This window comes from Microcaecilia unicolor, chromosome 13, assembly GCF_901765095.1.
Source record: "Microcaecilia unicolor chromosome 13, aMicUni1.1, whole genome shotgun sequence".
In the NCBI taxonomy this organism is placed as follows: Eukaryota; Metazoa; Chordata; class Amphibia; order Gymnophiona; family Siphonopidae; genus Microcaecilia; species Microcaecilia unicolor.
Genome location: NC_044043.1, coordinates 40,178,860 through 40,192,427, shown reverse-complemented (window position 1 = coordinate 40,192,427; position 13,568 = coordinate 40,178,860). Strand labels below are relative to the sequence as shown.

The 13,568-nt window shown below is 46.6% G+C and overlaps 1 protein-coding gene across 2 annotated transcripts in view; it reads left to right on the top strand.

The window, feature by feature from the left end:
• The window catches only part of LOC115456848 (derlin-2), a 63,925-nt gene that overhangs the window by 16,578 nt on the left and 33,779 nt on the right, over positions 1-13,568 (top strand). The window contains exons 3-5 of one of the 2 annotated variants that reach the window (XM_030186175.1): positions 3,662-3,735; positions 5,565-5,658; positions 10,974-11,169. The exons of the other annotated variant lie outside the window; for it this stretch is intronic. Of the exons in view, the coding sequence (XP_030042035.1) occupies positions 3,662-3,735; positions 5,565-5,658; positions 10,974-11,169 (364 nt within the window). The remainder of the gene's footprint in view (positions 1-3,661; positions 3,736-5,564; positions 5,659-10,973; positions 11,170-13,568) is intronic. 2 annotated transcript variants of the gene reach the window in all.

The following is a 13,568-nucleotide window of genomic DNA, read 5'->3' as shown; positions in this document are numbered from 1 at the left end:
TCGACATACTGAGGAGTTTCCGGCAGCACATGACCACATATAGGGAGGCAAAAGTTTGCTCTCTATCTCCACCTGCTGGTAGATGGACACAACCCACCAGTCTATGGATTGATCAGCTATGATTAATGGAAAGAAAATTATCAGGTATGATTATACATAATTTTACCTTCTGTGCTAGCTGCACCCTCCCTAATTCTCTCATATTGTCAGTCATATCTACAACAGATTTCCTTTGGACCTGCTGGACCACCCTGTGTTAGCCTTAAAGCTTCAGTGTTGCACTGTTTTTGTGAGCTGTATACATGACATGCTCCCTCATTACCACATTTCCTGCTGTCCACAGCAGTGGCAAAGTCTCCAGATTTCTGTTCAAAGCTATATGTTCTCAATGCTGTTTAAGAAAAGTCTGAAACTCCTCCAGTTCAGCTGCCAAGTAAAGCCCCTCCCTTCCCCTTATATGGGTGTGAGTAAAACATAAAATCTGTGTCTCCCAGATGCAGCACTCTCCAGATACCTGAAAGATCTAATTCTTCAATAAATGTACTCCCTTATTTCATGCTTTTTGATGAGTTTACAGTCTGTTTCCAGATCTGCCACTGTGTTAAAATCTCTAACTTCAACACTTCCACAATCAGTAGTGCACAGAATTCTGTGGAATAAAAACATGAAGAGTGAAATGTTACCAGCATGTGACTCCCCTCATGACCTGAGTATCTAGTTCAAATGGCAGCTGCTTGTGAATTAATTTTGTCACCCCTCCTATTATGGGAGGAAAAACCTCATTGACCCACCCATCCTTTAAAGTTTTCTATGCTCGAGTCTGTAAGATGTTTCTTGCCAGAACATTGTATCTGCCTTGGCCTGTTTACACATCCAGTAATTCTTCCACTTAGCAGGACAGTATATCCCATCTACATTCAGTGTGACTATAGAATCTTATCTAGCCTCTTGCAAATTAGTTCATGGTCACACTGCCATTAGTGCACATACAATACTGTTATGCCTTCCACATTCCCAAGCCTAGATTGTCAGAGCAGTCACACCATGCTCCTGCCCCACAAGCAGTGCTCATCCATTCCACAAAGTTGTCTTTCCCCCCCCCCCCCCTTGCTCCAAGGGACTATCTTCTTGTATGACCACCCCTTAGCTAGGAAATGCCTAGTGGTGCCCCTTCCCCAGGGCAAAACCATATAGTTAGATGCTCTTCTTGAAGTCCCTACACCTCCCCACTTCCACCCATTGCTCTTACTATTCCCAGTCTACACTTAGACCCATTTTTATATATTCCATCTATTCCAACAGACTTTCCTTCTCAGACAACGCCACACTTCCATTAAGAGAAACATAGGGTAAAGTCTTTTGAACACCATATCTCACCACTGCACTAGTCCTAGCCAAATCCTTGTCTCAGCCAGTCTGTCTGTTCCCCCCCCCCCCCCCCCCCCACACCCATCTGACCTTAAAGGCCTCATCGGTCCTTGCTGAACACTTAGTTCTCATGCCCAAAGGTACATCAGTTCCACATATGAGGACAAGGTGGGAGCCAGGACTCAATTGATGAGCAATTTAAGAAGGGCATCTGCCATCTTTGGCTCTCCATAGTTCTTTAGGAACCATTAATGTACTGTAGAACAAGCACTTGCACAGTCCATATGTAAGTTTCCCTTGCTTTAATTTGAAGTCCCATGGTGAGCCTAGAAAGTTCACTATCATTCTACCTGCCCCCCCCCCCCCTTACCCTAATAGCTGTCCATGGGTAAGGAGGAGTCTAGTAAACTCGTCCTGGACTGTTCTTCCTTACCTTTTTGCAGGTCTTACCTGTGTACAAATGCGCTCATATCCTCTAGTTCTGCAAGGTTATACAACCTTTCCCTCATTCTATACATTTTAGCTTTGGTAGGAACAGCAAGGCAAACTGCAGCCCTATCTGATTGTTGGCATACACTGGCACCATCATCCTCCTCTGTGCAGCAATGTGCGTTGAGACATGGGAAAAACAGATGTTTGCTGCCACTGTATGCAAGGTTCCATACCTTCTGGTAAGCTTGAAACAAGCACTTTGTTGATCCAGTTCAGTATATTGGATATCACTGGTCTCAGTGAATTCCCCCTCTTCACTCCAGGCCAACGTGATGGGCCCATTCATGGTGCACTGGCTCACGCACCACCTCCAGGCTCAGCTTCTCTAGGAACCATTGCTCAACTTTCTTGACTGTCTCCAGTAGACCTGTGAGATGAATATTGGGTTGGATCATATTATCGCGATCTTTGCGTTCTGCTGCAACACTTGAAGCTGCTGTGCCAGGTGACCTGTTGCATCCTGCTGGGCTGACACCTGTTGCTCCAGATCCTCTGCCCTCCAGATATGCTCAGTGATAGACTAAGATTTAATATGCATATCTTAGTTTGTCCTCTAGCACTGTAGACACTCATAGCTCCTTCTCAAGTCAATGTTAAACTGTATAGCTTCTCTCCACCAGCCCCCTCATCTTGACTTCATTCACATGTGCCTTTTCTCCCTTGCCTTGGGGGGCTTACTAGTCAGTCACTCCTGTCATCCCTTGACAGAACACATTAAATCAGGCCCAGGAAGAGATGTGCAAAACTACAATTAGGACTTTGATATATCTCTTCAGAATACCACAAGAAGGGTAGAGATGCACAGAACATAGACCTTAAGTGTCAGTTTTGGCTGTGATCTTAGCAGCTAGGCTGGGGACCATGATTCTGCCACTGAGGAGGGCGGAATTTGTAACATGAGGAAATTGCCAGCCACTTTGACAATAGATCAGAGACAATTGTCTGAATGCCAAAAATGCATTTGATGAGGAAGGTGGGATTACATGTTCCGAGTGTTAAAAGTGGAGTATCACGAGGGAAATGATGGCATGGATAACCAATTTCCACACTAACAAAAAACCATGAAAAAAACACAATAGTGTGCAATTAAAATTCTAAGATAGTCCTTCATTAAAACAATGGTCAGTTGCTGTGAAGGACTCTACATGGTCATGTTTATCAAAGTAGTCTGTATCAGGAGTCCCAATTTCATCTGAAGCAAGTAGTTTGTTTTTTTAAATCAATCAAAAATTTGCATAAAAATAAACACAAGCAACACTGAGACATCAATACCACTAAACAAGCCTTGCAAAAGGCATCCCAGTAAACACCAGTCAATTCAGCACTTTGAGGGCCCATCTTCTTGCACTGACAGCTTAATAGAGGAGGGACACCCAGTTGCTCAACTGCCCTGCATCATCCTTTCTACCTGCCACCTTCATGGTAGAAGTAGTGGCAGTAGGAGTACATGAAAGGTCCATTCTTGGATAAGCCCTTTTATCTTGATTCCCTGGAATCCTTCAGGTTGGCCTTTATTTGGTCCAGAAACAGTGATGATCAGACTACAGAGAGGGGAAAACACCTAGCTATTAGCTATTTAGCTGCCTTGGCAGCTAGTGGTATAACAAGTCTCAATAAACCGTATTTAAGAACAGTAAAATCTGCTAGCCAGGCTTGGGTTCATGTATACCAGATGCCATAGGAGTCAGTCTATGGTCCCTGGCCAGAATAATGTCACTGCAATGACTGGGGTAGGGTATACAAATAAGGGTAAAGGTAAACTGCATCTCAAAACTCATCTGCTTTTTTTTCCCCTTTACAGGTATGGCGGTTAATTACAAACTTTTTATTCTTTGGTCCTGTTGGATTCAATTTTTTATTTAATATGATTTTCTTGTATCCTTCATGAAGCATTTGTGGTACAACTCAAATACACATCTTTAGTGTAGATATAATTGTTAGGATTTTAATGCTTCACAATGTAAAGCTTTTAGTTATTCCTGTACAAGTATGAAGTGGGTGGAGTTAATTGGATAGGTTTGGTCTTGTTGCAATTAATTTTTGAGAAACATGATGCTTTGTGAACAAATATCACTGTTGGATTAGAAGGTTGGGGGGGGTTAAGGAAGATGCTGAAATTACTTTCTAGTTTTGATAACACAAAATCAAATTCTCTCCCCTCCCCCACCCAACACATAGCAATAAATGCAGTGGTATTGAGGCATATTTCATTACTGTTCAGGCAGCACCATGGTGGGACATTTTTTATGTGTGTGGGGGGGGGGAAGAGTAGAGATTTGGATTTAGCTCAGCCATTTTAGTGGTAGCTCAAGATGAGTCTCATTCGGGTACAGTAGGTATTTTTGTGCCCTTGGAGGGCTTACAATCTAGACTTGTACCTGAGGCAATTGAGGGTTAAGTGACTTGCCCAAGATCAGGAATGTTGATGGAATTCAAACCTCGCTTGGCAGATAGCCTTGAATTATGCAGCAAGGAAATCTGGTCCAAGGGGTCCAGTTATTGCATGGCAATTTAAAATGTTGAAAGAATGAAAAAACCCGGAATGGCCACATGTCCTGTTAGAGCAGAGGCGCAGCGTAGTGGTTAGTGCAGTGGACTGAACCAGGGCACCCAGGTTCATATTCTCCTACAACTCTTAAATGTCAAGCCCTCCAGGAACAAGGAAATGCCTACTGTACACTTCAATGGCCTCAGGCTTGAAGATATCAATATTTAGGTACAGTAGGAATGTCTGTTTAGAGGGCTCACAATTTAAATTAAAAGAGCTGAAGTGAGAATTGAACCAGGGTCCTCGACACTGACCACTAGGTTTCTACTACTACTACTAATAAACATTTCTAAAGCGCTACTAGGGTTACGCAGCACTGTACAATTCAAACATAGGACAGTCCCTGCTCAAAGAGCTTACAATCTAAAAAACAAGTGAACAATCTAGAGGACGAGTGAACAGTTAATCTGATAGGGTGGATAGATTGGGGCATTTTATATTTCTCGAGCGGTTAGGCGCCAAAGGCAGCATTGAAGAGGTGAGTTTTAAGCAGAGATTTGAAGATGGGTAGGGAGGGGACATGGTGTATGGGTTTCTCCTCAGACCTGCTTTGCTCAGAATGCCCCTTCTATCTAATGCTAGCATAGAGCCTGGTATTCCTTTCTGGTTTCACTTTCAGGGGAGGTACCTAAAACGGATGCTTTTATTTAGCCTTATTTCACTCATGCCCAGGGTACAATGAGGTGCTCTGAGCAGCTGACCACTGGAGGATTATGGCAACAGCCACTGGGAGAGTAAAGGGGTGTTATGCCATAATCCCTCCAGTGGTCAGTTGCTCAGAGCACCTGTTAACCCTGGCTGTGACTGAAATGGGTCTAAATAAAAACATCCTTTTTAGGCTTGGACGTTTCTTTCTGTTCAGTTATTGCTGTTGGGCGTCCTAATTTTGGGCCCTCCCTTGTCCTGCCCAAAACACGCCCCCTTGCTATTTGGACAAACTGCAGTGTAGAATGTTGACATTCTCTACCGTTCCAAAATCACAATGTATACATTTTTGGCAGATGGACTTTGTCATTTTGAAATGTCCATATACTCTGAAAATGAGCGCCTTTTTTTTTTTTTTTTTTTTTTTTTTTTTTAACTCTTGCTTGGTAGTAATGGATGAAGTACTTCCTTTCAGTATGTGCACTTTATATTTTTCCTGAACCACTTTCAGATATCGTTACTGTCGAATGCTTGAAGAGGGCTCTTTCCGAGGCCGCACTGCTGACTTTGTATTTATGTTTCTTTTTGGTGGTCTTTTAATGACTGTATCCTTTCACTGTTTTGGATTTGTTTAAATCATGTTTAGCAAGAAACCACTAAAGCATAACACACCAGAACTTTTTAACATGAGAACACCCCCCCCCCCCCCCCCCCCATGGCTTCCCCGTAGAAAAACTGATATAACACAATGATTAAAAGGTCAGTAAATAGCTGTGTGCTCTTGAAGGCAAAGTCAACCAAAAGCCAAAGCTCCTGAAATTGGCATCCAGGGGGACTGTCAAGGGAAGAAATCCTCTCTCCAGTCGCATCTGACAAAGGAAGAGCACCAGTGGTGAGTAGGTTCTGTAGCCTCCATCCAGGTTAAAAGTATCACTTTGACATTAAATAGGACAGCTTTTTGGAGAAAAGATCAGTGCAAATGTAATGTCCAAAAAGCATGAGCGGGTCAACTGTACTGTCTAAATGCTCCTCTAAAGCAATGACAGAACATGTAGCCTAAGGTTGCTAAGGGCTGTTTACATTTAGAACAAGTGGCATGAGTTGCAATAGTTGCTTTCAACACACAGTGCAGAGATAGTTGCAAAGCAAATTTTTAGAGCATCGCTCGTAGTATCAAGTCCAGCATTTTGTGGATCCCCTGAACAAAGTGGTACAGCTGCTCTGTAGTTAGTGCAGTGGAGGTTGGCAGACCAGCTAGTTGCTATTTTAGCATAGTCCAAAGCCAGGGTAATGTCCTTTTAAATATTGATGGAATGCCAGCACAACCATGTGAACTCTAACAAGGTGTGTCCACGGTAAAAGGAGACCGAAACAGCAGCTAAGCAAAATAATTGGAGGCCAACAGGTGGCAGTCCTGTTGTGAAGTGGCAAATGATTTCAGCTGATATTCCTCATCAACTGCCTGTGCAATTAGTGAAGTCCTCACCATACCCATCTAGTAAAAACACTCAAACCTTGCCCAGGAGCGAATGCAAGATTATTATAGTGATGGGATAAGTCACTGTAGCTGAAAAGTGGTATTGCCTACAAACCCAACACCAGCCTGCCCTTAAGGACCTATCCTGGGCACCAGGTTTGTTTTCACTGTAGAGGGAAAAGTGTTCAGTATTCCTATACTACAGGCCACCATCAAATAATGAATATTAAGAAGGCCCATACCAACAATGCAAAGGCAGCATTTGGAAAGTCTAGAGCCGGGAGGGGAGGAAAGAGCATGTTGGAGGTGGATATGCTCATCAGATGTAACTTATTCCTTGTGCTGTTAAATAAGGAGGCTACATTAATGGTGTAGAGAATAGTATCCAGATCCATAGTCAATAGTTTCCCTAAGTACCTCAGTGTCCTACCACTCCAAAGGAATCTGCCCCTGCCAACGGCAGCACCTTAGACTTAACATAATTAAGGGGAAAAAATGGAAAAACCGAGTGCTGCAGGAGGGGCAATCACTGAGACGGGGACTCTGGAGAGGTCAACACCACTAGGATGTCGGTGTATATCAAGGCCTGGTATAGCTGGGGAAGCATTAATCACCCACAGGAGTGCTAGTGAAAGAATAAAAGAGGGGAGAAACCTGGCATGTACCACAGCTGCTGGAAAAAGCAGATGAAAGCCCCCCTCCCCATTGACAAAAAGGTGCACTTTACACACCTACCAGAGGGGGTGCATCGCATGATAAAACCAGCCTGTAATCCCCACGTCATCCAACACCTGGAAAAGATGTTGCCAGTGGACCTGATGGAAGACCTTGGCATCGTCCGGACTTGCCAGCATGGCACGGTCCAAACTCAACAGCATGGCAGGCATATCCCACGCTGACAGTGCAACATAGCCAAAAGGATCTGGTTAAGATCTGACTGTAGGTTCTGAACAAAGCCCACCTGTGTGGGGCTAACAAGATAGGCATAAAGTACAGCAAGCAAGAGGCCAGAAACCATGCCAGCAGCTTAACATCAATATTGATATGGGGCGATAAGAATAGGAATTGGCCTCCGCATGTTTTGTTTTTCTTCCCCAGTTTGTGTGGCAAAGTGATTAAGGCAACATTCTCATGAGGGGGAAAGGTGCCTCTATCTACCACTGGTAAGCCAGTAGAGGACCCAGGAGCTGGTACTGTAAGAACTTATAATATTCCCCCGAGAAACCATTGGTGCCTGGCGCCTAAAGTTCCTTAACCTGCAACAGGGCATTCAAGACTTGCTGGACAGTATCCAATAACAGAAGACCACACCCCAGGTTTTGACTATCCTGGCCAACATCTTACCAGCTTTATTGCTATAAGCATGAAAAGAATGCTTTCAATAAATCATGGTACATTGAGTTCATGTATGAGGTAGAGTTGCATGGGGACAAAAATCTAACCAGTACCTACTGCAAGTAACCTCCTCCATTTCTTACACCTGTCCCACCTCCCCTCCCTTCCTCTCCAGCACTGAGTCAGGGTGCCCTCCCCGAACTTACATAAATGCACCCTGGTGGTCTAGTGGCCTCTTGGGGGGGGGGGGGGGAGGGGCAGGAAAGATTCCCCACTCTTTCCTAGCCGCTACAGCTGATCCACTTGCTGCTGCTTCAAGTGGTGGCCTTGCAAGACTTCCACAGAAGTCTCTCAAGGCTGCCACTTGAAATCTCAGCAGCTATTTTGATGAAGTGGCACCAGAAAAACATAGCAACGAGGGGAATCCACAAAACACCAAAAAGAGGAGCCACCCCTGAGAGCAGCAATACCTTCACCTATCCCACATCCCAGCCATCGGCCACCCCCCCTAAAATTACCCCAATAACAGCCCCCAATATCTGTCTAACCCAAGAAGCAGGACAGAGAGAATCACGTCTGATGTGAGGGGTCCCACAACACTCCGCCCCTCTTGACAGCATGAATAAAGACTACCAGCTAAAGAGGCATATTGTTACATAAAGATGGATGTCTAAGTGCCTAACCACAAATCTCATGCAGTCTCATTGTATCAGCCTAATCTAGGGGACTGCAGCACAGACAAGGTGTTAAGGCACTCTTGCACTGCACTAGCAGTGTCAAAAGTGCACCACTGGCCATTTGCTGTAAATCTTAGAGAAGAGCAGGATAAAGAAGCATGAAGTGTAGGCCTTTAGAATGACATGTGGCACATAATGGCATAAATTTGCATTGGTGCTCTTGCAATGTGATGGGAGTAATCCTGCAAAATCAAGATAGGTGCTCCTTCATAATTCAGTCTGTTTAAAGCACTGCAATATCTCCAGCTTATGTATATAGTTATGCACCTTGACAATTACCACCTGAGGTTTCTGACAACCTTCCTACAAGCAGCCCAGTTGATAAGCTCATTCCAGGCAGAATGGACCCACATTATCTGACAGTGCAAATTCTGCGTATAGCCACTGTTCTGGTAAAGATCTCAGGATGCGCTCAGGCAAAGATTCTGGATGGCCCACGATGTGGAGATTGCTCCAGTGGGAGAACATTTCCAAATCAAGATGTGCTCATGTTCATGCAGCTGACGTTCCAGAGCCTCAGCTGTGTGCATATTGGAAACTCACTGCTCTAAATCTCCGGTGCAGCAAGTAGTCTGCCAGCAGTGTTTCAAATGGGCCAACTGATCAGGTAACTGGCCTAGTTGTGCCTCCAGAGCTTTGGTGACTGCTGTGATAAGCTGAGTAAGTTGATGGTCTGTGAATGCAGGAGCTGACATTTACGCTGGCTCCATCTTGTCACCACTCTGCAACTGAGTTCCATTTTTTTTTCCCAGCCATCTTGCTCCTGAGTTTAGTAACAAACTTGTCCATGTAACTTCAGCTGTCCTCATGGGAGAAATGAGACTGCAGGCCAGTTGTTCCTGTCCCCTTCTGGGGTCCTGCATCCCCATCTATCCCCTTCAGTGCATCACATGATTCCCCCAGTTTTGGATTTATTTAATAAAATACAAGTCCAGGAAACAGGACCAAGAATTTAGAGTAAGTGAATGGAAAAAAGTTGCCCTCATGGAGCTATATAGAATTCCATAGCCTTTCATGTAGCACTGGTTTTGGTCAGAAATTGTTCACTGCTATGATATTACATATAGAGGATATATTGAATGCACAAGAAGACTTGCATAAGGGAGTGAGGGGCTGTAAATACTGAATAGTGCAGCTTTTTTTTTTTTTTTTAATGATTCTGCATACAAGATATAACCATTGAATCTCATGTTTACCAACATACAACATTCAACTCAATCATCAAAGAATTGTTTTTTTTGCTTTTCTCCCTACCCCTTCCGAAATTTCCTCCATACTTCAAGGAATACCCTTTTACCCAAGCTAAATAGTGCAGCTTTATTATACTTGTTGGATGTGAGCACAACTCTGTGCTGCCAAAAATTGTGGTTACCATTAATCACTCCTTTAAACCAATTTGTTTATTTAATAGGACTTGTTTACCACCTTCTTGAAAGCTTACCCAAGGCGGTATACAGTTGTGAGTAAAGAGAATTTTCCACGTGGTTATTTCCTTCCTCACATAGAAGGAAGATAAGAAATCGGCCTCTTTCCAGGAATTGAGTAATGATCCTGGGAAAATCTGCATTGTAAATCGGGCCCAATGTGAGTGGTGAGATGTTGGAAGGAGGCTTGTAGAAGTTCTGTATATAATTGGTACTGGGCTGCAACCTCCTCACTGCCAGAGGACTGAGTGTATGTGTGCAGCTCTGTGCATTTATACATCCCAGCCCATTACTACTCCCATCCTAGAACACACATGTCTCTTGGTTCCCCAAGTTTTTGGGGTGCCTCCAGCTCCTGCCAATGAAGACTCAAGTGATATGACTACCTCTTTTGCCAGCAGTGGCAACCTTGCTGGCATTTCAGCAAGACTTGAGGTGGCACAATAGCAGCTGTGCCAGCAATGTTCTCAAACCATCCCCAAGCTAACCCAGACCTGCAGATGTGCTGCAAGGTGAAAAGGAATGGGGTGGGAGGGGAAAAAAAGGACTAACCAGAAGCTGCAGCATTCTTGTAGTTCCTCCCACCCATTCCACCACACTGCTGGGGATACAGATGAGGGATTGAAAGAGTGCTGTATTTGGGACAAAAGTGATGGGATCAGGCGGGGGGAGGGAGGAGAGGGGTAAACATGCTCTTTGGCTGAATGTCACCAGGTATCAGTAGAAATATTTATTTTTTCAGCCTTTTGCAATGCCATGAAGTGCTGTTTATAGTATATAAAATCCTCTGTTCTAATAAATGGAACAGTCTGGGCGGAGTAATAGACAACATTATCAGAACTTAACATTAGAAACAGAGCTGTATTCCTGCTGCCATTTTAAGCATAGAAAAGTACAGACACTGCCTTGATAGTATTCTTGGTATTCCTTGACTTTTTTTTTGTCAGATATTTGGTTTATTTGTGAATCTGGTTTTCTTGGGTCAGGCATTTACGATAATGCTTGTGTATGTCTGGAGCAGAAGAAACCCTTATGTCCGTATGAACTTCTTTGGTCTTCTTAATTTCCAGGCCCCGTTCTTGCCTTGGGTACTGATGGGCTTTTCCTTGCTGCTGGGAAATTCCATTATTGTAGATCTCCTGGGTAAGAAACAAACTTGATAGCTGAAAATTTGATCAGATCATGGAAAAATTCCTAAAATGAATGAAGTTACTCTAAAGCAAATACAGTAATATCTGGATTTCTCCGAGGACAAGCAGGCTGCTTGTTCTCACTGATGGGTGACGTCCACGGCAGCCCCTCCAATCGGAAACTTCACTAGCAAAGTCCTTTGCTAGCCCGCGCGCACCGCGCATGCGCGGCCGTCTTCCCGCCCGAAACCGGCTCGAGCCGGCCAGTCTTCTTTTGTCCGCACTCGGTACGGTCGTGTTTTCGCCGTGTCGAGCCCCGGAAAGTCGACCTCGCGCGTCCAATTTGTTTTGAACGTGTTTTTTTCCTTCGGGAAAGCTTTGTCCTAGTCGGGAAGTGCTCCGGAAACCCCCCGCCGGGTTTCGTGTAAATCCTCCCCGTACTTCCAGCTTTTTTGCCCCGGTAAGTTTTCTTTCGTCGTCGGGGTAGGCCTCTTTTCGGCCTCGGTCGAGATTTTTTCTCCCTCTAAATTTGGTGCTTCAAATTTCGCCATTTCGGCTTTTGATTTCGCCGGCGTGATTTTTCCGCCCATGACATCGAAGCCTTCCAGCGGCTTCAAGAAGTGCACCCAGTGCGCCCGGGTTATCTCGCTCACTGATCGACACTCGTCGTGTCTTCAGTGTCTGGGGGCCGAGCACCGCCCTCAGAACTGCAGTCTGTGTTCCCTGCTTCAAAGGCGGACTCAGGTAGCGAGACTAGCCCAGTGGAACGTGTTGTTCTCGGGCTCTTCGTCGGCATCGGCACCGGGATCTTCGAGTGCATCGACGTCGTCAGCGTCCAGACCATCTTCCTCGGCCGCCCCTGCATCGAGTGCATCGAGGCATCGGGCCTCTGCATCGGCGCCGAGACATCGGATAGCTGCATCGACGTCGGTGGTACCAGGACCTCGTCTGCTGATGTCGTCGGACGGTGGTGCATCGGGTGGAGTGCAGGTGAGGGCTGTCCATTCCCCTGCTGGTGGCGGTGAGCCCTCGGGTGGGTCTCCTCCTACCCTGAGGGCTCCTGCGGTACAGCCCCCCCGAGATCGACCTTCTTCAGTCTCGGCCCCGAGGAAGTGACGGATGGATTCGACGTCCTCCTCGTCGGTGCCGGGGAGCTCTGGTGACATGCTTCGGAAGAAATCGAAGAAGCATCGACACCGGTCTCCTCCCCGTGTCGGCACCGAGAGCTCTGGGTCGCCGAGGGATTCGGCACCCAGCAGGCATCGGCACCGAGAGGACCGCTCACCCTCTGTTCAGGAGGTGTCGATGCGCTCCGCTCTGGACAGCCCGGAACAGCCTCCACGCCCGGAACAGGTACTGACGTCGACGCCTGCATCGACCTCTCAGCCTTTCTCTGCAGCCGCTCTAAACGAGAGCCTCCGGGCCGTTCTCCCAGAGATTCTGGGAGAGCTGTTGCGCCCTACCCCTCCGGTACCGGCGGTGCTTGCGCCACCGGTACCGTCGAGCGTGGCGCCGGCTGGCCCATCGCCCAGGTTGAGGTCCCCGACGTCGGTACCGCGTGCGGTACCGACCGCGGCCACCTCCCAGGAAGGCTCCCCGACTACGTCGGCGGAGGGAGCTTCGCCGATGCGGGCGAGGGAGTCTACCTCTCGACGCCCCCATCGTGGACGGGGTTCCACGGAGTCGAGCAGGGCGAGGTTGCAGACACAGGTCCGTGAACTTGTGTCTGACACCGAGGGTGAGGCCTCGTGGGAGGAAGAGGAAGATCCCAGATATTTCTCTGACGAGGAGTCTGAGGGTCTTCCGTCTGATCCCACTCCCTCTCCTGAGAGACAGCTTTCTCCTCCCGAGAGTCTGTCTTTTGCCTCCTTTGTCCGGGAGATGTCTACGGCCATCCCCTTCCCGGTGGTTGTGGAGGACGAGCCCAGGGCTGAAATGTTTGAGCTCCTGGACTATCCTTCTCCACCTAAGGAAGCGTCCACTGTTCCCTTGCACCATGTCCTGAAGAAGACATTGCTTGCGAACTGGACCAAGCCATTAACTAATCCCCACATTCCCAAGAAGATCGAGTCCCAGTACCGGATCCATGGGGACCCAGAGCTGATGCGCACTCAGTTGCCTCATGACTCTGGAGTTGTGGATTTGGCCCTAAAGAAGGCTAAGAGTTCTAGGGAACATGCTTCGGCGCCCCCGGGCAAGGACGCTAGAACCTTAGACTCCTTTGGGAGGAAGGCCTACCATTCCTCTATGCTCGTGTCCAAGATCCAGTCTTACCAGCTCTACACGAGCATACACATGCGGAATAATGTGCGGCAGTTGGCGGGCTTGGTTGATGCTCTTCCCCCTGAGCAAGCCAAGCCTTTTCAGGAGGTGGTCAGGCAGCTGAAGGCGTGCAGAAAATTCCTGGCCAGA